The sequence below is a fragment of the Oreochromis niloticus genome, linkage group LG3 (genome assembly GCF_001858045.2).
Source record: "Oreochromis niloticus isolate F11D_XX linkage group LG3, O_niloticus_UMD_NMBU, whole genome shotgun sequence".
Classification (NCBI taxonomy): domain Eukaryota; kingdom Metazoa; phylum Chordata; class Actinopteri; order Cichliformes; family Cichlidae; genus Oreochromis; species Oreochromis niloticus.
The window spans coordinates 51823579-51849009 of NC_031967.2; the positions used below are offsets into that span (position 1 = coordinate 51823579).

A 25431-nucleotide genomic window follows, 5' to 3' on the forward strand; every position below is an offset into this window, starting at 1 on the left:
CTTTTTTTTCTTTAATTTTTAGTTTTATTGTGATTCAATGATGTTTTTATTCCTTTTAGCAGTTTTATTCCTGTGATCTTGGTTTTCATGTAAATATGTATTTTTTTCTATTTCATAAATAAGAGTTTTACAAACTTAACAAAGAGCCTGAAGTCTGATTATTTTAACCACATACACTCAGCGGCCACTTTATTAGGTACACATTGCTAGTGACATCCATGATGTGAATCTCCTGTTCCTCCATATCCAAAAGGTGCTCTGGTGCATTGAGATCTGGTGACTGTGTAGGCCATTTGAGGACAGTGAACTCATCGTCATGTAGGTGGTGTGTTATGCTGCCGTCATAAAAGCCTGGACAATAATCGGGCACACTGTGGTGTTTAAACAAGGCTCAGTTGGTACTCTTACACCACCAGCAGCACCCTGAACCTCAGTCTGAACTTCACCATGTAGACCATGTCTACATACCTAAATTAATTTAACTACAATGCGATTGGCTGATTAGATGTATTAACAAGCAGAGGAAACTGTACATTATAAAGTGGCCATTTTTGATTTATAAGTAAAATACAATTTATATATAACACATGGAAGAAAAAGGATTTGCTTTGAATACCAACGGTATGTTCGTGTTTGGTTTGTGTGCTGTGTTTGGCTTTAGTGTTTCTCGTCACATTAATAAAAACGTGCCCCCCCCCCACACACACACACACACGCCACACACTCGATGCGGCCCCCTCGGTGCTCCCACATCAACTACGCCTCTGCCTGATCTGCTTACACAAACACTCGCATCCTCCTCTCCTCTCCTCCTTCATTTCCTCCCTCTCTTCTATTTTCTATGGGCGGAGAAACGGAAATGTGGGAGGTGTGTTTTCTCTACGTCTCCGTGTTTCTTTCACGGAAGAGATCGGAGCCAGAGAAGCGCGTCTGACTCAAGGACGAAGCGGACCTACGGTGATAGGAAGCAAAATAAACGGAGCACAGAGGAGCAGCAGGAGATCCGTGCGCACCCGCAGAGGAGCGGAGGTTCGGCTGCAGCAGACATGGGACTGCGGCTGTCCTCGTAGCGGAACCAGGCGACCTGCGGACCAGAGGGAGGACAGGCACCGGGAGCAGACATGGCCCACGTAGGCAACGGAGCGGCCGCAGAGGAGGAGGTGGGAGCCGGAGATCGCATTTCACGAACACATTTCCACTGACATGTTCACACTGTGTGGTGTAACCAGTTATTTCTGATTAAATTCCTACTGTGATCACATGAAACTGCATATACACGTCCTTAGATGGAATCACGTGGGCTGTATCCACGGTAAATAGAGTATATCTATGCGTGTGTGGTGGGCAAGTCCAGGTTGTTGATGGTGGTGTGGGCTTTCTGAAAGGACGGATTTTTACACCTCGGCTGTAAATGTGATATCAGAAACTGTCTGGTTAGGTGTAGGGGTTAAAAAAGATCACACACACCTTTGTTTGGCTGAAAAGCATAGACTGTATTAAAAGATGGCCATAGCTACGGCTTCGGCTTCAAAGTTGGTGTTTTGGCCACGACCATGCTGGATTTTTGGGGGACCTAAAAGTGATGTGTCTGCATTAAAAATGCTCTGAAAGGCTCCAACAGCACAAACTCAGAGGTCAAGTTCAGTGTCTCCAATTAGCTCGGGTGAAGCCTAGCAAACAGCCATAATTAAAAATAGATGCCACGCCCCCTAGCTTTAATGCAGTTTGAATAGGTGAGTTATATGAACATTTATAACCCTTTATGGCAGGTATAAAGGTCAAATTTATCTGCACAGCTTTTTAAAAAAAAAATTTCTACTGTATGTTTTAACATGAGAGTCTCACTTTTCTGAGCCAACCTCTAGCTGACGTTAGAGGAACTGCGGTTTTTAGCACTATTCTTCATCAGCTACTGTGCTGGTACAGGAGAAACAGGCTTGTGTGGTAGTTAGATATATGTACATACAGTGCCTTATATCACTGTATAGTAGTACCACTTATAAATAAAGCATCATAATCTGATATTCCTTATCGATTTCTGGCAGGTTTTCTCGTCTTTTCACCTTGTGTCTGTCTATATTTCTGTTGAAATCAACCTTACGAAGCCTCCTGTAGTGTTTCAGTGATACTTTTGTTTCCCTGTGTTTGTGCTTCTATAGTCACTCACAACAGACTGTGCCCATGGATACAAAATGAACTCAAACTGACTGCAAACAGATCCTAATCAATACAATTCTCCAAACATACAGTGCTACACACATGTAGGACAGCTCAATTACAGCAAAACCCATCATCATGACTAATTTACAATGATTACTCACAGGGGAAAAACAGTTTACTTTGAACTGAACTAAATGTGCCAGTTGATGGGGAGTGAATTTGGACTTTGATTAAGTGGTAAAAGCAGAGGATGGGGTTGTGCACAGAAGGGCAATTAATTAATAACTACATAATGCAGCACAGTATATTTTCATTTTATCTTCATTATCTTCTTTTAACAATCACTGGGACCTTAGATCTATCAGAGTATGGGATTTTTAAGCTTTTATTCAAATCGATATTCAAATCACAGGCGTTGAGTTTTTTCCTCTCTGTGTTTGGGCCTCGCTCACTGAGCTCTGGATGTATTTCCTCATTTATGTGTAGAGCTGTGGAGGCAGCCTGCTCATTATTGGATTTATGTCTCAGCACTAAGTGAGCTGATACTATCGGTTCACGTGTCTGCATGTGTGCGTGTCTGCATGTAAATGACAGATCTGATTTCAGCCACAGGCTGCCTCCTGCACTATAACACAGGAAATATGAGGTTTGTTTTCTGCTGTTTCACCACAACCACATTGATTGTGATTCAAACTAGTGAAAAGATATGTTGAAAGTATGTTAACTTTGTGAGTGGTAACATGATGGGAAGTGAGCTTGCAGGTTTAATTTTTAACCTTTATGTTTCCAGTACAGCCTGATTCTCCACCCTGACCCTCCCTGGTTCACACTGATCAAACTGGGAGTGTCGCAGTACAGCTGTAATGTAGAAGAGAGTTCATCAACTTGTATGTCATGAGGTTAAAGGATATTTTGAGATGTTCTAGTTTAGATATGAATCTTAAAGGGGTTCAGTAGAACTGTAGACTGGATTTACAGTTAGGCTCCAGAGACCATCAGGTGTTCTTTGGGAGCAGCATTTCAAATGCATCTTCATAAGCCTGTCTTATAAACCTCTTCAGCATCACGTGTCTTCCAGGGTCTTGGGGCTTCTTAAAAGTTCAAAGTGTCAAGCTACACTAATCTAGACACAAAAACCAGCAATGGACACAAAAGGTTGTCAAAAAACAGCAAACAGAACCCCAAAAAAATGTCCCCATAAACCCTTAAAATATCTTCAAAAAGTAGACCACCAAGAGAGCTAAAGCATGCTAAGGAGGCTGAAGGACCATCAGGATCTTCTGGGAAACACTGTACTAGCTTCTATTTAGAGGTGTTTCAGAGTTTTGTCAAGTTGCTATGTGACGAGATTTGAGAAGTTTAGGAGTTCAGTTCAGCTCACACACTAAAGAACGATGTTTATGATGACTTTTACTTATTTTCGAGTTTGGATATCGGCAAAGACTTCAGCAAGAGTAAAATCTAGGGGGATTTTGGTAGGATATTTATAGGTCCATGGCTCTTGTGCTGCCTAAAATAATGTTCTTAAAATTTTCATGAAAAAATAAAACATCTTGTTTTGGTACCAGATCAACTTCTTGCAGCGATGACAGCAAAATTGCTGCATTTTGCCACCAAATGCTGGAAAAGGATCCTTTCTTAAACCTGAGGAAATGTAGGTTGGTTCTCATCAGCCACTGAGGCAGTACTGGTTCTGCACTGGCACCACTATAATGGGAGAAAATGGGTCTTACTGTAGCAGTGCTGTGGTTGCTTCAGTAAGTTACAGTGGATTAAGTATCTCTGAAGATATCCAAGACATCTTTAAGAGGCTTTGTTGGATATTCATCCGAGCTGGAAAGGTAGCTGGGAGATTTTTAGAGGATTTAAGATTTTTCTAGAACTACTTAGAGCAACCAAAGCAAGACACCAGATTAGCCTCTTTAAAGCCTCTGTACTCCTGTTGGTCTCTGAAGAGGCTTCAAGGTCTCAAATGGAAAGGATCTTTTTCCCCTATGGATCCACTGCAGACTTTAAGGTGGATGACATGGGTTAGTTTTTCCTGTTGAGGCCCTCTTGCGTCACACGTCAGCCGGCCATCTCCTCATTTCAGCTGACAAATGCTCCTGTGTTCGACTCCTTCAGCCTTAACTAGTCTTATTACAGAGGAATTCAGCTGACTTTCACTGGGCTCTGAATAATGTGAGACAAGCTGTTTTTATTTTAAAAAACTCAGTGCAAGGTTATTGCCTCTGCTCAGACTGAAACTCTTAATTATGTCAGTTCTGGCATGTTTGCTGTGACATTTGAGCCTCTGTGAATCCAGGATCTTAAGTTCATCCTACCATGGAGCGCAAACACCCAAAGGCACGGCAGGAATGTGTGTAAGACCAATAAATACGTCAGCAAACACAGATCAACTCATTCTTATAGAACATAAGGCACACCTTTCTTACAGCCAGTTAGGGAACTTGACTGCTGTCCTCCTTAGACAACACCGATAGTGGATAATTTCATTTATGCTCATTTAACATAAGCAGTAGGTTGTTCAGAGTCTGTGGATTTTAGGAATCCCAGAGGTGAGTTTGGTGATGATTTCAGTGTTTGCATGCAGGTTTCTTGTAAGCCCTTCTTTGCAGTCTTAAAGGGTTTTTTGTGCATGTTTTCAATTTTAATTGAAAAAAACTAATTATAGGAACCTGTCAGTTTACCATTTTACTATTTATTTATGGTTTGAGACCAGGAGGAAACACAAATCCCTTGGGCGTTGCGTCAGGATGTCTGGCAAATCAAATACACAGAGCTTTTCCTGTGGTGGTCCCTCGAGAAAAGGGGAGGCATCAAACGTGGGTAAAAAAGAAATCAGTGAGAACATTAAAAATTGCTGCTGTTGTTATTAAACTTTAAAAAATACATACACAATCTTTATTATTTAAAAAAAATCTACTTAACAATAAATAAGTATATAGAGACCATCTTAATGCCAGGGTTCATAATAGGGAGTAAAAGTGGAGGAATTCAAAAAGAATAATGACAGAATAACAAAAATGCATGAATATTATTCAGAGTCACTAGTTTATATGAAATTTATCGAAAATATAGTTCTTTTGATTGCTTTTGTTTTTCCAGGTGTTATTATTACACCTATTGGCCTCTGATAACTGTAAGTATACCTCAGATCCAGTATTGGCTTGCAACCAGTTCAGTTGGGAGGATATAGTTAAGAAAACACAATGAGACCACTGCTTCCTGTTTCCTGTCTGAGGTCAGAGGTCAGATAGTTGTTGACCGGTGAGTGGTTGCGGATTTGGTTCTGGAGGATGTGATGGAGGTCCCGAGGCTCTGATGGGGCTGTGAGGATGCTCCTCGAGCGTAGCCGGATTATTTGTGTGTTGGGTAATCGGACACATTGTGAAAGTCTTGACTAATTGATTAGGAAGCTGGTGCAGTCACAGGAGACGCATCTCTGACTTTGACCTCTCCTCCTCCATAACATCAGCCACTGGTGACGTAGCTTTTTCCACATTGCGAAATATCTGGTGTGTGTTTGATTGTAAATCTAAATCCCAACATCATTAAATTCACCATTACATCTTAATAAAGTCAAACTGTGAGCACATTTGTGCTGTCAGTCTGTAATGTTGTATGAGCTCACAGTCTCCACTGTAAGTCATCCCAAAGGTGTTAACACAAGCAAATCTGAAACTATTTCAAGCAAACGAAAACTTGAGTAAGATTCGCTAATTCATCCAAACACTGGGGGTTGATATTGTAACTTAGCTGGCTGCTTTTAAATAACTGTATCAGCTATAGTTACAATATAACCAGATCTACCGTAATTCACTGTGATCACTCTGGGACATGCTAAGCTCCCTGTAGGCTAGCTGTTCCTTAGCTGCACAGCTTGTTGTCCTCATACTGATACTCCTATAGTAAATATGCTGCTGTGTTAACGCACCACGCTGCAGCAGGAGCATGAGTTTAGAGTTTCCACACTGTGTCGTGAGCGAATGTACTCAACTTGCTGGTTGAACAGCATTTCTTTGTAACACAGAGCAGCTTATGATGTTTGCATAAGAAACGCTGTGAATGCTGCAAACAGACCAAAACAGTGACAGAGCAAGAGGAATGTCACACAAAGCATCTGCTAGAATGAAAAGAGAGACGAAACAACGTCTGTCTGGATTCACACATTTTTACTTTATACTTTTCCATTTTTGTGAAAATATTCTGTTGACTGCAGCCATCCTCCTCCCCCTCCCTCATCTGCTACATTTTCTCCACCTGTCTGTAAAACAGAGAAAAAACCCACACAGAAAATATCACACAGTCCATAATTCAGCTGTAAAAATCTTCTAGATACTCTGTTCATTTTGTCAGTGTTTTACCTCATTTTAATGGTGGTTTTCCTCTTTTTGGGATTATTTAATGTTGTTTTTGGTGGCATATGTACTCTTTCTTTTTTTGATTTTGTTTTTTTTTTTGGACATGTTGTTTTTGCCTTTGCTTTATTTGTTTTTGTGAGCATTTTTTGTCTTTGATTGCATTTCTCCTCTTTTTAGTATTTTTCTTCCTTTTGATGGTGTTTTACCTCTTTTTGGAGGCATTTAGTGTCTTTTTCATGGGATCTTTGCTGGGGGGTGGGGAGTGGGGGGGTTGTGGCATTTTGGATATTTTTGATTTTATTTTTCCTTGTATTGTGAGGATTTTGCCTCCTTTGGATTGTGTTTGACCCCTTTTTGTTTTTTTGATGGTCTTTACCTCTGTTTTTTGGCATTTTGTTTTTGTTGGTGGTGTTCTATCTGTTTTTGACTTTTTTAATCTCCTCTTAATCATTTTCAGTTTCTACATGACTTTATTTCTTTTTGTGGTTGGTTTTTGGGCTTTTAAACTTTTGTTGGGATTGTGTCTCGGTTTGTAGTCATTCTCTGCCTTTCTTATTGTTCTTCTGTGTTTGTTATAGTCCTGTGTCTCATATTCCATTGTTTTCATTTGAAGGCCTCCTTGGGCTTAGTGGTTTGAGCCTGCCAGACTAATCTCAGGGTAAAAGACACACACTGGGCTGTAGTGCGTTATGTAAACATGTTAGTTTTCACCTTGAAAAATCAGACTTGAAAGCTGCTGCCTGCAGGAAGAGTCACGCCGTGGAGTTCATAATTCTTGTAGAAACCTGCTGTAAAAACTTTTACACTGTTTTTTAAATTTTTCATCAAGTTTTTAAAAGTTATGTCTTTTTTGTACTTCTTTTTATTTATTTTTTTGTTATTATTATTTTTCTTCTCCTTTTAATTCCTACTTTTTTCTTTTAATTCTTTTAGTAGTACTTCTTTTTTTCCTGTGAACTTCTTGCTGTATGTGTACATTTTGTCTGTTTAGCCTTGTTTCTTTGTGGGGGGGAGGTGTTTTTGTGTCTCTTTATATTTGTTTTTACTTTATTTTGTCACTTTTTGTTCTTTTCTCTTTCCGAGGCTTTTTTCCCCCATTTTTGTGACATTTCATGTTCTTATTTCCTTATAATGATTTCTTTTGCACTTTTTTGGTTCTTTTTATATCACTTCGATTTTAATACAGGTTTTGATGGTTCGATGGGTCACAGTGCTCCAATGTGGAGCAGTGGGAAGCTGCTGCCTGCAGGCAGAGTTACTTTACAGAGCTGAATGCAGCTGCACCCTCTTATGTAAGGATCCGCTGTGTAGCTATTATTAGCCTCCTGCTGACACGCTGCGTAAATGTTACTTATGTAGTGTGGACACAAATCTGTTTACACCATCACGCACATATGTGAATCATTATATTTGATAGTTGAGACCTCTGAAGTGTTGCAGTAATGTTTGCATGTGTGTATGTGTGCAAAAGGGTTTTCAGATTTTTGTTAGAAATAACGTCTTTGGAACATCTGGAGTTTCAGACCTAATTCTAGGGTTCAGGTTCAAGTAGTTCTCACGAGGTTGTCATGTCTAAAGACTCTCTCCCTCTCTCTTTCTCTCTCTTTCTCTCTCTCTCTGTGTGTGTGTGTGTGTGTGAGCCCTAACCATGGCATGACTTCACGTAAAGCCCAAGCTTCTGAAAGCATATTACAGCATTAAGCAATGTGCAGCAGTTCCTCTTACGGCAATCATTCCTGAATCACTGACTGCACTGAATTGAATGGAAAACCCCCAAATGAGCCTAACGAATTAATGCTCTGCAGCACGGTTGTTATTACACATATTAAGCCACTTGTATGACTCTTATTAGCTCTGGAGGAACTTAACTAAAATAAAACAGAGAAGCAATCTAATACACCGTGTCATGTCAGTACTCTCAACAATTAATTTTCTAGTTTCTACAGGTCGCTTTGCCAGGGCTGTAACGAAAATCCGGCCATTAAAGCATAGCGTCTGAAAGGTATAGGAATGTAGGGCATTCTTGGAGCACACCCTTCAAAACCTGAAAAGTCTGAAGTAACCTTAAACATAAACCTGAAATTTAGGAATAATCCAGAACTGACACAATATTCCCCCAAAACTGGAACAACTCTGAAATTTTTGTTTTGAAAAAGCAGAAAAATTGTGAAAGGTTCTTAAAAATGAATTTTCTGGATAATTGATACAAATAATGGGATAATGCTGAAAATGTGGGTGGAGGAACAGCTTAAGAAGTCAGTGATAACAATTCAGGAATAGCATTGGGGAGAAATAATGGGAATATCCTCAAAATCAAGACACTGTAAGCTTTGAAGAGTCTTAAATAATTTTCAAAAATTAGTGGCTGAAAAGTGTGTGGTGGTGAATTAATAGTTACTGGTACAGTTAGAGAATTACCCCGATGGTTTTGTAATGTCTCAGAACGCAGAGCCCTCGAGTAAGTCAGAGTCGAGCCAGAATTCAGGTCATGTAGCTTTCAAATAATTCGCGGGCAGTTCAAACTTGTTGCTGATGACATACGACCATTGCACAAACCAAATGTGATGCTTTAGAATTGCGTCCAATCAGACATCTCACAGCACTTTCTGTTACCTGGAGGATGAAGCTGAGAACTAAACTCTGTGTTTCTATGTATTTCAGGACTGCTTCGAAGATGCCTTTGATCGGATACCTGCGTAAGTACACACACCTGCAGCGCACAGACTGTGTGTGTGTGTGAGGATCGTTTCCTGTGGCTCTTTCACTTTTAGTCACGCTCTGTGATGACTGCTGGTTTTACCTTTGTGTAGGGCGGGTAACATGGATCTGCAGACTGCCATCCAGGAGACTCAGTGTGCTCTCAACCTCGTCCTCAACAACAAGTTTTCTCAAGCCCTGGATCTCCTCAAACCATGGTAACCACAGCAGTCGTTAACTTGAGCTGCTTCACCTCTCTCTTTCTCTCGTGTCTGCTGAAGTCCTAGCTCCCTGTTATTAATGACTGCTGCTGCTGCTGTACACAGGTGGAGGGACAGCATGTACCACGCTCTGGGATACAGCAGCATCCTGGTGATGCAGGCTACCATGACCTTTGAGCACAGAGACATCCAGACTGCCATGGCAACCATCAAGGAGGCGTTGCACACCTGTCAGAGGTGAGAAGCGGGAAAACATGGTTTTCTTCCTGTTTATAGCCTTAGTGTTTCCGGGTAAGGAAGTGTTTCAATCCATTCGTGAGATTTTTTTGCAAATAAAATAATGTAACAACAAACTGGAGTATGACCACTGTGGTTGCAAAAAGATTTCTGAAGCTGAAAAGTCTGGAAAAAGTGACTCATCCTTAAGTCAGCAACAGCCAATTTCATTTCATTTCATTTCATTTTTCACTTCTTCAATTCTAGCACTGAATCAGAGATTTTGTGTGAGTGGTGACACTGCAGCGAGTAACTGTATAAATGGTGACGGGGCTGTGTGGCTGCATGTAGCATAACCAATGCAACGATCATAATGGGCACTTTCAAGTCTGAAAAGTAAAGCCAGTGCAGAAGTGCCTTAAATACACATTCCTGTTCATGGCCAGCTGTGGTTTCAGAATAAGTTGCAGTTTATAAAACTCTGAGAGAACAGTACTCAGTTCCCTTGCTGTGTGACTTCTGAAAACACTTTCCCAATGAACTTATGGGCTTCAGCCATTAGTTTCAGATCATATTAAATAAAAAAAGATTAATTTTGTAATTTTTTTGGTCATTCTAAGTTTCATAAAGGAGGATTATCCAAGATATACTCATTGGATGCCGACTTGACAAGTTGTTATCTAGCTTGTCAGGCCTACCCCCGTTAAAGAAACATCCAGTTCCAAACACCAAAGGTGAAGGTGAAAACGCTAACCTCAAGGCTTCACAAACGGACTTCACAAACCAACGGGTGATGCCACAGCGGCTATGTCCATCTTTTATGCCTTTTATAAGATGAATATATTCTAGAATATTATACATACTGTAGCTTTGTGTTCCAAAACGAGGGACAAAAAATACTATTTCGCAAAGCTATACATTTTTTAGGAAAATATTTGTCTATTTTTATCTATATCAAGCAATCATGTCCGTATATATAAAGCTAGGGGAAAAAGAAAATAATCCTCATAGTGTCACAAGAAAACACTCAACAAAGGTTCAGTAAATGGGAATTGCCTCAAGAGGGTTTTCTACTTAATGTGTTATTGCAATTTTATACTTTATATACTTTTAGTACTTTATCTCAAACTCTCTTTAAAATGAGAACTATTAAGTCCCCCTGCACAGCAACGTTTAATGTCATCTCAAATTACAGTAGTAGAGACTGGTTAAATATGACATATAAAGTCTCCTCACTGTTTCCTTAGGTTCAGGAAGAAGAACTCGATGGTCGGATCTTTGTCTGGGTTGATCAGCAAACAGTCCAACCTGCAGGAAGGTTTGTAAACACGTCCTGCCCACACAGCGTTCCATTGGCCGCTAATGTCTACAGAAAGTGAAGAAAATTTAAAGAGAGCAGGAAGTCAGTGTACTGCATCGGTGTGTTTGCAGGAGAGATGCACGCAGAGCTTTGCTACGCTGAATGTCTTCTGCAGAAAGCAACGCTGACATTTGTACAGGTCAGAATTGCTGTCTGTCTATCACTTTACCTGTCTGCCTGTTTACGTTTCATAGATATTTCATATGTTACTTTGTTTGAAAGCCCCTTGAAACTGCAGTTCCTGCAGCGGCTGCTAGATGTTACTCATGTGAATGTGTGACAGCATTAAAAGGAAGAGAACCTGTAGTACAGACGCTTTTGAGTTTCTCCAAAAGACAGTTCTGATTTGAAAAGATAATTTTTTGCACATGCTAAAAAATAGTGTCTGTTGAGGTCTGGGGTATATTAGTAAGTGATCAGCTGGTTTTTCTAGTGAACATGCTGGATGTAGGAGATTTTTTCAGATTAATTTGTAATATGAAATTAAAGAATGAAAATCACTTCCTCATCAATCATAGCTTGACATCTTTCACAACCTGTATGATAAAACGGAAGATAAATGAAGGGTGATTCAAGACGCATCATGGGTTGTTCACTTTTTTCAGGTTAGGTTCAATAAAACCTGGTTCAAGATGTTGTCAATGTGATGCCTTTTGTAACCTCGAGCTAAGTGTTTTCACCATTGTCAATCCTGATGTTTCGAGAATGGATGTGATGAGGGAGGAGTACTGGACAGTGAACCCCACTGGCTCCACTTTACACACTCAGAAACTACATCTTTTATATTGTCTATGGTTACAAGCCATTTAGGATTTGAGCCAGTTCTGGAAGTGTGGCTCATGCCAGAATCTTTACTCATGAATAGCTTCTGGTAAGACTCATAATAAGGCAGTTTCATTTTTTGTCTATATTTCCTTTTAATAGGATGAGAACATGATCAGTTTTATCAAAGGAGGGATCAAGATTCGTACCAGCTACCAAATCTACAAGTGAGTGAATGATTTATGGAGGAAGCTAAACATTTTAAATGTATTTTAGTAGAAATATCATTGTTAAAAATGATGATTGTTATGTATTCAATAGGGATTGTCAGAATGTGCTGAATGTCACTCAAGACCTGGCTAGCCAGTCAGATTCATTTAGACAGTTTGAAGGTGGAGTCAAGTTGGGCATTGGATCTTTCAACCTGGTGAGTTTTTTTTCTTTTTTTTTAGAAAAGTTTTTAATTTTTTAATTCCACAGGAGTCACTTAACCCTTTAAACCCTAACCCGTCACCGGTGACGGTTAGCATTTTTAGTAAGGGCGTCGAACTCCAGGCCGCAAGGGCCGGTGTCCTGCAGGTTTTAGATCTCACCCTGGATCAACACACCTGAATAAAATGATTAGTTCTTTACCAGGCCTCTGGAGAACTTCAAGACATGTTCAGGAGGTACTTTAGCCATTTAAATCAGCTGTGTTGGGTCAAGGACACATCTAAAACCTGCAGGACACCGGCCCTCAAGGCCTGGAGTTGCCCACCCCTGGTTTAAAGGGTAAATGTAGGTAGGGTAATTTTATTGTTTGTTAAACTTTTCCTGGTCCAAAAAAAGCCTATTTAAATGCTTTCTATATTGTATATCTGTTTTTCTATATTCCCTATATCCCAAATTTTCTTCTTTAGTTGCATGGAAGCAACTAAAACTTTGATTGTCTTCACATTTAAATAATCTACACAGTACACCTGATGAAGGACCGTAAAAGACAAATATTAGTGAGAGTCTTTGGTGTAAGTTCTCAGTCATCCAGGTCAGGGCTTCTTCTTTTCTAAAACAGTTTTAAAACTGTAGAAGCCTCCTGGATGACAACATCTTCATAAAGCTTATCAAGAACTTATGATGGTGTGTCCAACTGATCGTTGGACACACCATCACTGGCCCAACATCCTTTTTTTTTTTAAATATTTTTTTTCACATCAATCCACGGGTTATATTAAATCTGGCACATAATGGTTCCTTGAAAGCACAATTTCTTTTATTGATTTTATTGAATGATTGATTATAGAGGAATCTTTCTGTCTTCCAGATGTTGTCACTCCTTCCTCAGAGAATTTTGAGGTTGTTGGAGTTTATCGGGTTCTCAGGAAACAGGGTCAGTAGAAACTCTGTTTAAAATAACATTTAAAAAACCCACTGTAGGCTACACAGAAGTGATGAAAAATGCCAATCGTACTGTCCCCATCTGTCTGCAGGGGTTTGGTTTGTCCCAGTTGAGAGAGGGAGCCTCCAGCCACAGTTTGCGGTCAATCCTCTGTGTTCTGACTCTGCTCTTCTACCACACATATGTCTCACTCATACTGGGTAGGAAACACTTAACCTTAGCCTCACCATCTTTATCTGGCTTCAAATGTCCGACCACGTGTTGAATATAGTTAAGTAATTCAGTACCCAGCCTAAATAAAGCCTTTGTGTCTCCACTGCATCTACTGCTGTTTAGTAGATCAGGCAATGAATGTTTTGGTGTTCTCTTTGATCAGGAACTGCAGAGGGGAACTTGGTGGAAGCTGAAGCTCTGCTGGAGCCATACCAACAGAAATACCCCAAAGTAAGTAAACTGCGAACACAACTACACAAACAGTCGTCTAAGTAAACTAGGCTGTGATTAAAGAAGATGAACAAAGAACTACATCATGTTTGTTTATTTTTCTTTAGGGTTCCATAATCCTCTTCTACTCTGCTCGCATTGCCGCGCTGCGAGGAAACTTTCAGAAGGTTTGTCTCTGTCTTTTTATACCTTCAGTAATAAAGTCCTAAATCCTTAGGTTGAAACGCTAGGTTTCAGCATAAGGATTTCAGCAAATTTATCAGCTTAACAAAGACATAAAATTGTACTATGTCCTACTTCATGTGGAATTAAAATGAAGTATGTAGAAGTCTTTCCATTTTCACTGGTTTTTACTATCACTCTGTACTTCCTTTACAAACCTAAGCAGCAGATCTAAGTGTTCTTTGTTTCTTTTAGGCTCGGGCCAGGTACGAGGAGTGTGTGAGCAGCCAGCAGGAGTGGAAGCAGATTCACCACTTGTGTTACTGGGAGCTTATGTGGACTCACTCTTACCAGCAGGAGTGGGAACAGGCGTACCACTACGCTGACTTGCTGTGCAAGGAGAGTCGCTGGTCCAAGGTACACTTAAAAGAAAAATAGAGGTGTTCCATATATCAAGGGCAAAAATTGAACCATAAAAGTCAGTGTTTGTTCACTATAATACTTCCTCTCTGCAGGCTATCTATGTTTACCAGAAGGCAGCCATTTTAAGCATGATGTCAGAGGAGGAGCTGAAGAAGACGGGGGAGAATGTTGTGGAGCTCTTCAGGTCAGTCTGTTCTTTACATTTATTTTTTAAGCATCCTGAGCTGAATCATCCTACGTGAAGTAAATTTGAAATAAACATCAAATTCTGTAATTCTGTAAATTTACACCTTCAAGTCAGTATTTCAGAAGGTAGAGCCGGGCCATGTTTAAGGTCAGGATTAGCAGTAAGATAATTTATAGGTGTATGTGTGTGTGTAGGCAGGTGGAGGGGCTGAAACAGCGCCTGGCTGGGAAGTCCATTCCAACTGAAAAATTTGCAGTGAGGAAGTCCAGGCGTTACAAAGCTGCTAACCCCATCCCCCTGGTCATCCCTTTGCTGGTATACAAACATTCATATGCACATAATAAACTGACTACTTTGAAAGTGTTTAGTTGAGTCTGATGAACTCTAAATGAGCTGGAAGTGAAACATAATGGACAATTGTTGTCTCTTTTAGGAGATGATGTACGTTTGGAATGGTTTCACCATCGTTGGAAAGCGAGCCGACTGTACCGAGTCCCTGCTGGTAACCATAGAAAAGGCAGAGGAACAGCTTCGCAATGACCCCAGTGAGCTCAACACTGCACCTCTGCTACTAACACTACTGATAACACTGTGTACTGCCAATAGTATCATATGAAAGTAAAACAAGAGTTCCACAGGGCTCTGTCCTGGGCCTGCTTCTATTTTGCTTATGTTAGTGATTTCAAGTCTGAATACATCTTAGTCTTTCATCTGTATAACGTTTAATAGCATTAAATGCTTGCATATGTTTTTATTAATGATGTGACACAGGACAGAAACAGCTGAATGATTTCTCAGGTGTTCAGAGACATACTGGCTGCTCAAATCCATCTAAATATAGTCACATTGATTTGGCGGCGTTTCATAATAAAGATGGACAATGACCCAAATTATATAGCCAGGAGTTTATTAAAGCAAAGAAGTTGAATATTCTTGAATGGCCAAGTCAGTCACCTGATCTTAACCCAGTTAAACATGCATTTCACTTGTTGAAGAATAAACTTCAGACAGAAAGGTCCACAAACAAACAGCAACTGAAAGCCGCTGCAGTAAAGGTCTGGCAGAGGATCTAAAATTTATGCAATCTTTTAAAATAAACTTAAAATAAACATGGTAATGTACAGAACCAAAATGAGAAAAAAGTCTCTGTCTAAAGATTTATGGACCTTAGTGTATGTTCAAGAAATACATTTGATATGATTCAAACTGTGTGGCCTTCTCTTTCAAGGTTCAGTGTGCTGTGCATTTAGAGATGCTATTATGCATAACATGGATGTAACGTGATTATTTGTAGCCTTCCTATCTGCTCCTCTGACTGTGACGTTAACAAGGCATTTTCACCCAGAGAAATGCCACTCATGAGATATTTTCTTTTTCAAACCATTCTTTGTAAACTCCAAATAGAATAAAATCCAAATAGATCAGTAGTTTTTGAAATCCTCAGACCAACCCACCAGGTCACTTAAATCACCTTTCAGATCCATCGGAGTTTCACACAGATGACAGCTGTCTGGTCCAGATGTTGAAGGGACTCTGCCTGAAGCACCTGGGCAGGTTACTGCAGGCTGAGCTGTGCTTCACACAGGTGCTCTCCAGGTAACACAAGCACAGATAAGAACACAAAAGCATGCAGACAAACTTGTGTAGGCACTTAATGCTGTTGTTTATCTTCTGAAACGAGAGATAATACTTTAATGTGCTTTACTTTCAGTGAGGGTCGGATCAGATATGATCACTACTTGATTCCTTTCACCCTTTACGAGTTGGGTCTGCTGTATAAACAACAGGGAGACTTCCTTAAGGCCACCACCTATATCGAAAACGCCAAGTAAGTTCTGCCTAAACACCTTTGTGGTATAAATACTATACTATACTTTTATCCAAATTTACATGTGTTTATAAACTCATATTTATTTCTGCATACCTTCGTATCAGTTGATACGTCTCCATATAGGCTTATATAATTAAATACCTCTTTCACGTATGTTATACTCTATATAGGCCATTCCCAAACAGACTGCTCTAGCCCAAGCTGTAATGTGAAAATCTTCTGGTGCCCACCTAAACCTTTAGTCTTATCTCTGCTGATCAAACAAGCAGAATATGTTTCCTGTTTATTTAAATTTGTTCATTTTAATTACTTCTGCCACCTGACAGTCATGCCTCCATTTATATACCATTCAAATTAATTTTCATGAATAGGCCAGAAACACAAGAATAGTTGTAATCATGGCTTTGTATAAAATGTAAATATTTAATGCAAATTCTACTATAACCCCAGTTACAGTATGTGCTGGGATGCCGTCAAAAAGTTTAATAAAAACTAAATGCAATGATTGGAAATCTTATAAACACAAATTTTATTCACAGTAGAATATAGAAGACATATCAAATGTGTAAACTGAGAAAATGACAAAAAAAATTCCATTTGTAGGCAACAAAATGTCTCAAAAAAGTTGGAATACATCCCAAAAAAGGCTGAAAAAGTAAGTTGTAACTAAAGAGAAATGCATGGAGGAACATTTTGTAACTAAATAGGTGTGAAATGGCAACAAGTTAGTAACATAACTGGGTATAAAAATATCAGCGCAGAGCGGCAGGGATTCTCTCTAAAGTTCAAAATTAGCAAGTGTTTTTCTTGAAATGCTACATTTTCCCAGTTTAACCATTTTTTTTCTATGCTCTATATGCTTGCATATACATATCATAAACCTCTCTGCACATATTTTATAACTCTAGTTATGAAGCCTTTGTATAAAAGTAAATACATGGTATGATTCCCACATTCTCCCTCTGCAACAACTCAGATACCTGTAACCTGCATAGGTGTGCTTGTTGTGAAAACATTACAGTATGTTACATTGGAAATTTACAACCATAACTTCAACTATGCAGACAGGAAAAACAGCATTGTTTAGCATGCACAAAATGCACAAAGTGAGGTGGTTTAGAAACAAATACGAACCAAACAAAATGTACTGCACGGGCAGGATTGCGAAACATGTTTATTTGAGATTCTGATTGTGTGTCATCATTAGGACAAACTACAAGGACTACTCCATGGAGTCCAGACTGCACTTCAGGATCCACGCAGCCCTTAACAGCCTCAAAGGATCACCTGCTGGCACCCCATAATAGGCAAAAAAACCTGATTTAGACTGCAGCTGTTTGTTCAGTTTGTTCAGCTGGAGTGAAGAAAGAAGTGGAGGTGTGTTTGGGTTTTAAGATTACACATCCACCTGGGTATTTCTTTTTTTTTGTTCAGACTTATGTTTTACATTTTTTATTTATTTTTGTGCAGTTTGGAAAGATGGGATTATAATTACTTGCACATGCACTTCTACCAGTTAAAATAAAGACTTTACTGGTAGATAGAGCAATCGTTCAATCAATACAGGTTTATTTGTAACTTAAAAATTCATACAGGCTCTTTTTGAGTCCACACGGCTCTTTCACTCAGAGACACTTTGCATAGGAGAAAAACTATGAAGTCCTCAGATTCCATAGGTAATATCTAATTGGAGTGCTGCATCTTTTCATGTAAAAGCACAAGTTAAAAAACTAGAGATTATATGTCAGACCACAAGAGGGACCCAATGACTGACAAATCATCTAGGAAATCCAGTCAACAGGTTTATCAAGTTCTCTTTTGCAGCTCTATATTAGTTTCCTTGCATTTCTCTGTCTGAATGGACCCAAAATTTAAATCTACTGTCTATGATTTCAGTTTTTCATCAAGGAAGACATATATAATTTTTTTTTTTTTATTTATTTTTTTTTTAGGGCTGAATCATAAACAGGAAGACAGATGTGCAAACTGCTAAAGATGAACACTAGGAACACACCGCTCATCTTTAGCAGTTTATTTTCTTTCTGCATTTTCTTTGCCTTTTTCTTTACCTACATGCCACACGTGCACGTGATGCACAAATGTGTCCGTGCATAAGCAATCACAGCCTTCTCACCGACTGTGGCTTAAACAGGAAACACAGACACGGCGTAAAACACTCATTCCAAGCTCACACAGACTGGGCAATATGCAGATTTAAAAGAACAACACAGTAATGGCTGTAAACGCACACATTTAGCAGCAATACAAACAAATCTGTGCTGTTAGTAAGTTCTGAGTTATTCTGTCGGTATGTGAGAGTCCATGTTCTATGTCTCAAACGCAGAGCAGCTTTGGTGGCAGGGATTGTCTCTTAAGAAGCCTGAAATAAAAAGTTGAAAAGCAAAACAATCTAACAGTTAATTTATCTGTTATGTTGATTTTTTTTAAGTTTCTGTTTTGTCTACCACTACAAATCCATCCATGAGTTTAAAAAATCCTTACCTGTGATGAAATGCTCCTTTATACAGCCCCTCAGTTCATCTTGAATCTGAAACAAGTCATTTGAGATCTCGACGTCTTTTTTTCTTTACTTCTCAAATCAGAGCAAACTGTCATAATAGTCGTTTTGTATGTTTTTGACAAAAAGCTAGACAGAGCTAGACATTAATCGCTTTCCAGTAAGCTACGGTACTGCATAATCTGTCCATCTTCTGATGCTGTGATATATGATAGTTTGCCATGTGGAACTGTTACTTTCTAGTTAAGACACACTAGTCTGGGGGAAGGTGTTGAAAGATCATCCAAGGAGAGTCCCCTGGAAATACCTAAGAATAATTTAATTAAAGAAAACCGCAAAGTACGGACCAAACCATGGACTGATGACTTCCTACACTCCCTTTAAGTAAGCAAACTACTTTGGCCAAAAACACACACAATGCTAATACTACTGATAATATTCATCACAATACTCATAATAATAAATATCCTAAAAACAGTTTTCTTGACATCAACATTCGCCATTAACACCCTCAGATAACCTGTTCCAAAATCTTAGTCTAGTGCTTACTTTGAAATATGTATTTTTTTTGTTACTTTTTTTTTCTTTCAATTTTAGCCACAAAACCTGAACCTCAGTTGGTCATAGACGCTGAATTGAACAGTCAGTCAGCACAGTCAGTGCTGGTGGACAAAGGCTGACTGCAATATTTCAGAATCACTTGCAATATTGTCCAAAATTACTGTGTTTGAAATGTGTGCAATACATTTTGAAAGCCATAATTCTCGTTGCCTTAGACTGAGATTAAGTTGCCCTGAAAACAATGCCAGCTCTGGCACAAGCGGGAACTTGTACTCCACACCTGTTTTGAGTATAAAGTGTGGGGTTAATGAATACTCGGCAAAAAGAAATATCTGCTCTTTATCTGCTCAAAGAGATGATTTCTTCATACTGAAGCAGCTCTGCCTTTGGGAAATATTTGCATAACTAAACCATCCCTCACTCCATGTTTACTCAACTCTGTTGAGAGAAAATACCAAGACTAAAGGCTTCACATTAGTCCTGGTTGATGTACTGATTACAGCTTTGGCTATGATCACACATGTTATGGAAGATTTCTATTTGTTTCTTTCTTTATGATGTGTTGCTTTCTGTTAACTATTATAAATTATGTGGATCTGCAGTGTACATGAAAAGCAGCTTTAGTGTTTAAACATGTACAGATAAATCACGAGAAGCACAATCTATACCTAAACAAGATTTTAATATTATAATTATTATTATTATTGCTGTTGTTTTGATGTGCTGTATGTTAACACAATGGATAATAACTCATTTCTCAGAAGTCAGTGAAGGAAAGTTTATCCCTAAAATGTTGTAAGCTTAAATAATAACGTCTAAAAAAACTGGACACTAATGTGTCACATCTTTGCTTCCATTTTAAACATCAATGTGATCGACCCACTTAAGTTGTACTTGAATAAATGACGATTAGCCTTCTCCATGTCATGAATGTATCAACCTAAAGACCAAATTCTCCATGTGTGTCTTGATTGATGTGTGTTTTTATTTTATTTTATTTGGTGTGTGTTTTCTGTGCCTCTAATTGTTTGGATGTAATTTTTTCATGTCTTTGTGTGATCTGCTTTGCTTCCAAAATAGGTAATTTGCCAACATTCACTGATGACTTTAATATTTATATCAGAAATAATAACAATTGTACGTAAAAGACCACAGTCATCTGTCTATAAAAGTTGTAGTAATGAAAATGGTCCCAGTTTTGTCCAGTGAGTATATTGCAGTGTTACTGCTAGCTACAAGACTAAAAATCTGACTGTGGATTGATAGAAATGAATAGGTAGTTTTTAAATGATATTCTGTGTCTCTCTGTGCAATAAAATGTTGCTTTAAAAATGCAAGATGCAGTTTTAGCATTGCAGTCATCAGTAGTTCCTCCATGCTAGTTTTTCCAAATTTGCAGCTCAATTTCTTGGTCAGACAAAGCTGACATTCAGAAATGACTCGGCACAGGAAGTAAGGAAGTCTGAAAACATAAATTAAAATAATGCAACTAAAAATAGTGATAAAATAATTTGGAAACAAGTGTTGTTCCTGCTGTTATCTCTGTTCTGTATATTTTTTTTAGTATTATTAACTGTAGGCACATTGGCAGGTCTTGTTCTTTGGCATGAAATTTAAAACCTGCTAACACCAATATAATTAATTTGAATTATAAACAAAGAATAGGACTTCTTTAGTTAAATCTAAAAAAATAAAATAATATACCAAAGACAGCAATCTTACAGAGGTAAAATTATATATTTGCCCCAACAAGGTAATTCCCAAAGAGCTATTATCCAAAAACCTGGCATATCTTACCATGGTGTGCACTGGGTCCTTAAAAAATATGAGGACAAGAACAATAAAAGAAGGACTGGCAGGCCTAAAAACTAACTACAGCAGTATCTGAAAGTCAGCATAAATTAACGATCAACAATTCAATTCAAACTTCATTTGTATAGCACATTTAAAAACAACAGAGTTGACCAAAGTGCTTCACAATCGGTTAAAAACAAGAGAAAACAATAGAGAAACAAATATAGATAAATGAGAAGACAATGAATTAACAATAAAAACAAGATAAATGATCATAATAAAATAATAGGTAGATAACATAAGGCAGTGGATGCATTTTTTGAGACAATTAGCAGCTCAGACAATTCACATCAGTCATAAAAAAAAAAAAATCACTGCTTTGTGTTTTTAAAATGTTCACCTTTTGTTGCCACAACCTTTCTTCATATAGAAGGGTTTGGTTCATGTTTTCATTCAGTTTTTACTTCAAGTGCCTCTGTGTTTAATCTGCTCGTTTTCTGTAGGATCTGCATCATTTTTCCTTTATTAGCTCAAACTGTTTTTGATTTTTTGTTTTGGCTTTGTTTTTTTCCATATATGATGTGTTCCTGCATGCGTTTTATGGCAGGAGGAGATATTAGAGGCTTAGATGTGGTGATACACGTGGCACAATAAAATGAAAACAGAAAAGAATTACTCATTTTGAATTATATTGCATTTTTATTTATCATTAGTATGTATATCGGTATGTATGTGTGTCAGTATGGCAGTAAGTCACTGTTTTGTGTTTGTGTTATGAAGAGAACATGTCCATTCTAGCTAACAGACTTATAAATGATTAATCTGGACTAAAGAGAAAAAAATAACTGAATATGAATATATGAATGAGCTGAATAAATAGGTTTTGTATTTCTGGCTTCATAATTTGAAAGAAAAATTTAACCCTGATTAAAAAAAACAAACAAACAAACCCACCTTTTTTTTTTTAAAGTAAATGGTGTTTGAAATGGTTTATTTAATAGTAAGGTTTTGAAATTTGAAGTTTGTTTTGCTATTTTGACCAAGTCATGTAGGGTTAAGTGAGTAAGGAGTCAGTCACACAGGCCTGGAGATTGGTCCGTGACCATCTGGCAACCTGTCCCCAGGGACAAATACAACTGGTTGGTTAAAACCTTGCAGTTGTTTGGGTCATTAACGCATTGCTGCAGTCACTGTAGTTTGCGTGGAATATGCCAACTTGTCTGCAAACACAATTTGTTCTCCAAGCTGCTGTGGAACTGAAGAGGGCGAGACACACTGGAAAGATGGCTCGCCTTCAAAGTAAAGGTTGTGCCAAAACGTGTTGGCTGCAGCACTGAGGCACTATTTTTATTTTGCATCACACTTTAAAGTTTTACTACTGCTCAGTGGTTAGCTGGCGTGTGCTTGCAGGAGTCAGCTTCTTCCGTGCAAACTAAGGGCAACTGTGGCACTCTGCTAGCAGTCAAAGCAAGGAGAGGTTTTTGTGACTGACTTCTTCTGGTGACAGTCGACTTACCAGCCGGTCAGGGATTATACACATCCGATGGCTCTGATCACATTCAGTACGGTGGATAACTCCTGAGCAATGTGCACATGTGACATCACACCAGAAACCTCAAATAGACACAAAATCATTGAAGGCTTTAAAGCAGAATAGAAATAAAAAGGATTTATTTACTGCTTTTTATTTTTCAGTTTAGCTGAAGCAGCTTTTAAAATGTCCCACTGAAAATTTTCTGGTTTGCTAGAAGACAAAAGAGTCCTGTTATGTGTACTGTGTAGTAAATGTTTAGTATATGTGTTTATAGCATATGTGTATTGTCAAGGTTACTATGTGAGAAATGTGTTCAATACATTTTGAAAGCCATAATTTTTTGCTAGTTGCCTTACATGCAAAGCTTCTTTCTTTCTTCCTGTCATCACCAATAATGCAATAATGCATTATGCTGGAATATTTCTAGTTAGGATTGGAAAATAGATTTCAACCAAATCATTTACATCTTTTTTGGCAACAATAATACATTTTGTATTTTTGATTGTATGTTTTTATTCTACTACGATAATTTAGAATCTATCTTCTGAAAAACTTCTGTGACCTGTCTCATTAAAAAAAAAATGATTCTGGAGATCCTCTGTGCTCTCAGTTTGACTTGACTGCAAAATGTAGAGTGATTGTGCATTAAAGTAAAACTGAAGACCAAGAAATGACTGGTCAACATAACGTCCACCAGAAAAAAAGGATTCTAGGGAGAACATAGAATTGCTGAGAAGATGATCGATATTTACTGTTAGTGTTTGTTTTTAATGTGCAAAAAGACACTGTTGAATTAAATATTGGCTGAAATCAAATGAAATTGGTTGAACAAGATTAGAAATATGTTTACTGTATTCTGGTGTGACCTCTGGCTCCTCTAAGGTATATACTCATAACAATAACACTGTTTATGTGATTAACTGATCTCTTAGAATTAACAGTTTTGCAAATGCACATGGTGGTTCGCAGTATGAATAAAAATATGTTAAAATCTGTGTTTTCATTTTTTCTAGAACAAGGTTAACATTCAGATCCTGATTCCCGCTCCCTTTAGGGGTCTCCACAGTGGATCATGTTAAAGCTTTGCCTCTCTGAGTGTGTGAATGTTAGAAAGCATTTATAGAAAGCGATAACCTGAGTATTAATTGTTCTGTCCCAAGTGAAAGGTTAAAAATGGTAGATGCAGTGTAATTGCATTGCACAGTAGGATGTAGACAGAGCCAGTCACTGTAGTTTGGTATAGTGGCAGCTAAGGTGTGAACACAAATGGAATGTTATGTTGAAAAGAGTAAGAATGGCCGAATAAAGAGTTGTTTATGAATCATTACAGTGGACCCGCGTATAATTAAATAACATGTCAGTTCATAATAATTTAGTGATAAAAAAAATGTCATATTTCATCTGTAATGATTTATGTTAAAAAAAAAGTGAGTCATTTAGTTAAAAATTATTTTCTATAGAGTCAGCATTCGTTTATCTCTATCTTATTTTGAAAGGGTAATCTGAGGTCACAATGCAGTGTGGGAAGCAGAAGCTGCAGTTGGGGAAAACCATTGTATAGAAAACCTACTTCTCCATGTCAAAGTTTCACCTCCTGTGTCCTGAATCTTTGAAAGCAATGGCTGTAAGTTTATTGAATGTTCTGGTTAACTTTATATTTTATAAGAGCTGATTTATAAGAGTCCGAATGCTCTTTGTGGACTACAGCTCAGCCTTTAATACTATCATCCCGGACATCCTCATCACCAAACTGGTCACTCTTGGCCTCCCTCCTCTCACATGTGCCTGGATAAAGGATTTCCTCACAAACCGGCCCCAGACTGTGAGACTTGGCCCTCATCTCTCCTCCACTCGCACACTGAGCACCGGCTCCCCACAGGGCTGCATGCTGAGCCCCCTCCTGTATTCTCTCTACACCCACGACTGCAGTCCGACCCACAACAACACTCTCATCATCAAGTTTGCTGATGACACCACGGTAGTCGGACTCATCTCAAAGGGAGACGAGGCAGACTACAGAGAGGAAGTCCTGAAAACAACCTGGCACTGAACACTAAGAAAACCAAAGAGCTCATTATCGACTTCAGGAGACACAACACCGACTTGGCCCCCCTCTACATCAACGGGGAGTGTGTGGAGAGGGTCCACACTTTCCGGTTCCTTGGTGTCCTCATCTCTGCTGACATCTCCTAGACGGAAAACATCTCAGCGGTCATCAAGAAGGCCCAACAGCGGCTGCACTTCCTGAGCGTCCTCAGGAAGTACAAGCTGAACTCCAACCTGCTGCTGACCTTCTACCGCTCGTCCATTGAGAGCCTGCTAACCTACTGCATCACAGTATGGTATGGCAGCTGCACCAAGGCAGATAGAGTGAGGCTTCAGAGTGTGGTCAAGACAGCACAAAAGATCATCGGCTGCCCTCTCCCCTCCCTGTTGGACATTTATTCCTCCCGCTGCCTCAGCAGAGCAGCAAACATTATCAAGGACAGCTCCCACCCTGGCTTCAACATGTTCAGCCTGCTTCCCTCAGGGAAGTGCTACAGGTGCATCAGCACAAAAACCCACAGACTCAAAAACAGTTTCTTCCCCAAAGCGATAACCACCCTGAACTCACACATGCACCGATAACACAGCCCCCCACTTCCCACTTCCTCTATGGACCACCACTATTTATACCAATTCTATGTGCAATAACTCAACTGTACATACATAACACTATTTATTACATATTACTTACGGCTTGTGAATTGTACATTTTATATATATATACACATCTTCTTCCATATGTTAATACTGTCCATATGTATATAGCACTGCAGAAC

The 25431-nt window shown here is 38.8% G+C and overlaps 2 protein-coding genes across 4 annotated transcripts in view; both read left to right on the top strand.

The window, feature by feature from the left end:
• LOC100692857 (uncharacterized) overlaps positions 1-25431 on the top strand; it is a 444159-nt gene that overhangs the window by 361643 nt on the left and 57085 nt on the right. The gene's annotated exons all lie outside the window — the stretch shown is intronic.
• On the top strand, positions 774-23600 carry ttc39b (tetratricopeptide repeat domain 39B). Of its 3 annotated transcripts, none has more exons than XR_002062465.2 (20): positions 774-1160; positions 9186-9220; positions 9335-9439; positions 9548-9679; positions 10906-10976; positions 11090-11157; positions 11943-12007; positions 12102-12207; positions 13081-13146; positions 13247-13355; positions 13532-13599; positions 13707-13766; positions 14017-14178; positions 14277-14368; positions 14566-14686; positions 14805-14916; positions 15850-15967; positions 16083-16199; positions 17410-22862; positions 22902-23600. XR_002062465.2 is itself a non-coding variant. In XM_003454647.5 (19 exons), exons 1-19 carry the CDS (start codon positions 1122-1124, stop codon positions 17504-17506), a joined length of 1743 nt encoding a protein of 580 aa, XP_003454695.2. In that variant the 5' UTR covers positions 774-1121; the 3' UTR covers positions 17507-23600. The 3 variants fall into 3 exon arrangements, 1 of the variants encoding a protein (XP_003454695.2); XR_002062466.2 differs by having other exon boundaries at positions 17410-17579; positions 18155-23600; XM_003454647.5 differs by having other exon boundaries at positions 17410-23600.

Coding starts and splice junctions, on each gene's coding strand:
- ttc39b (XM_003454647.5), top strand. CDS start 1,122: ATGGCCCACGTAGGCAACGGAGCGGCCGCAGAGGAGGAG. Junction 13,767..14,016: donor TGCGAGGAAACTTTCAGAAG/GTTTGTCTCTGT, acceptor TGTTTCTTTTAG/GCTCGGGCCAGGTACGAGGA. Junction 14,179..14,276: donor AGGAGAGTCGCTGGTCCAAG/GTACACTTAAAA, acceptor TCCTCTCTGCAG/GCTATCTATGTTTACCAGAA.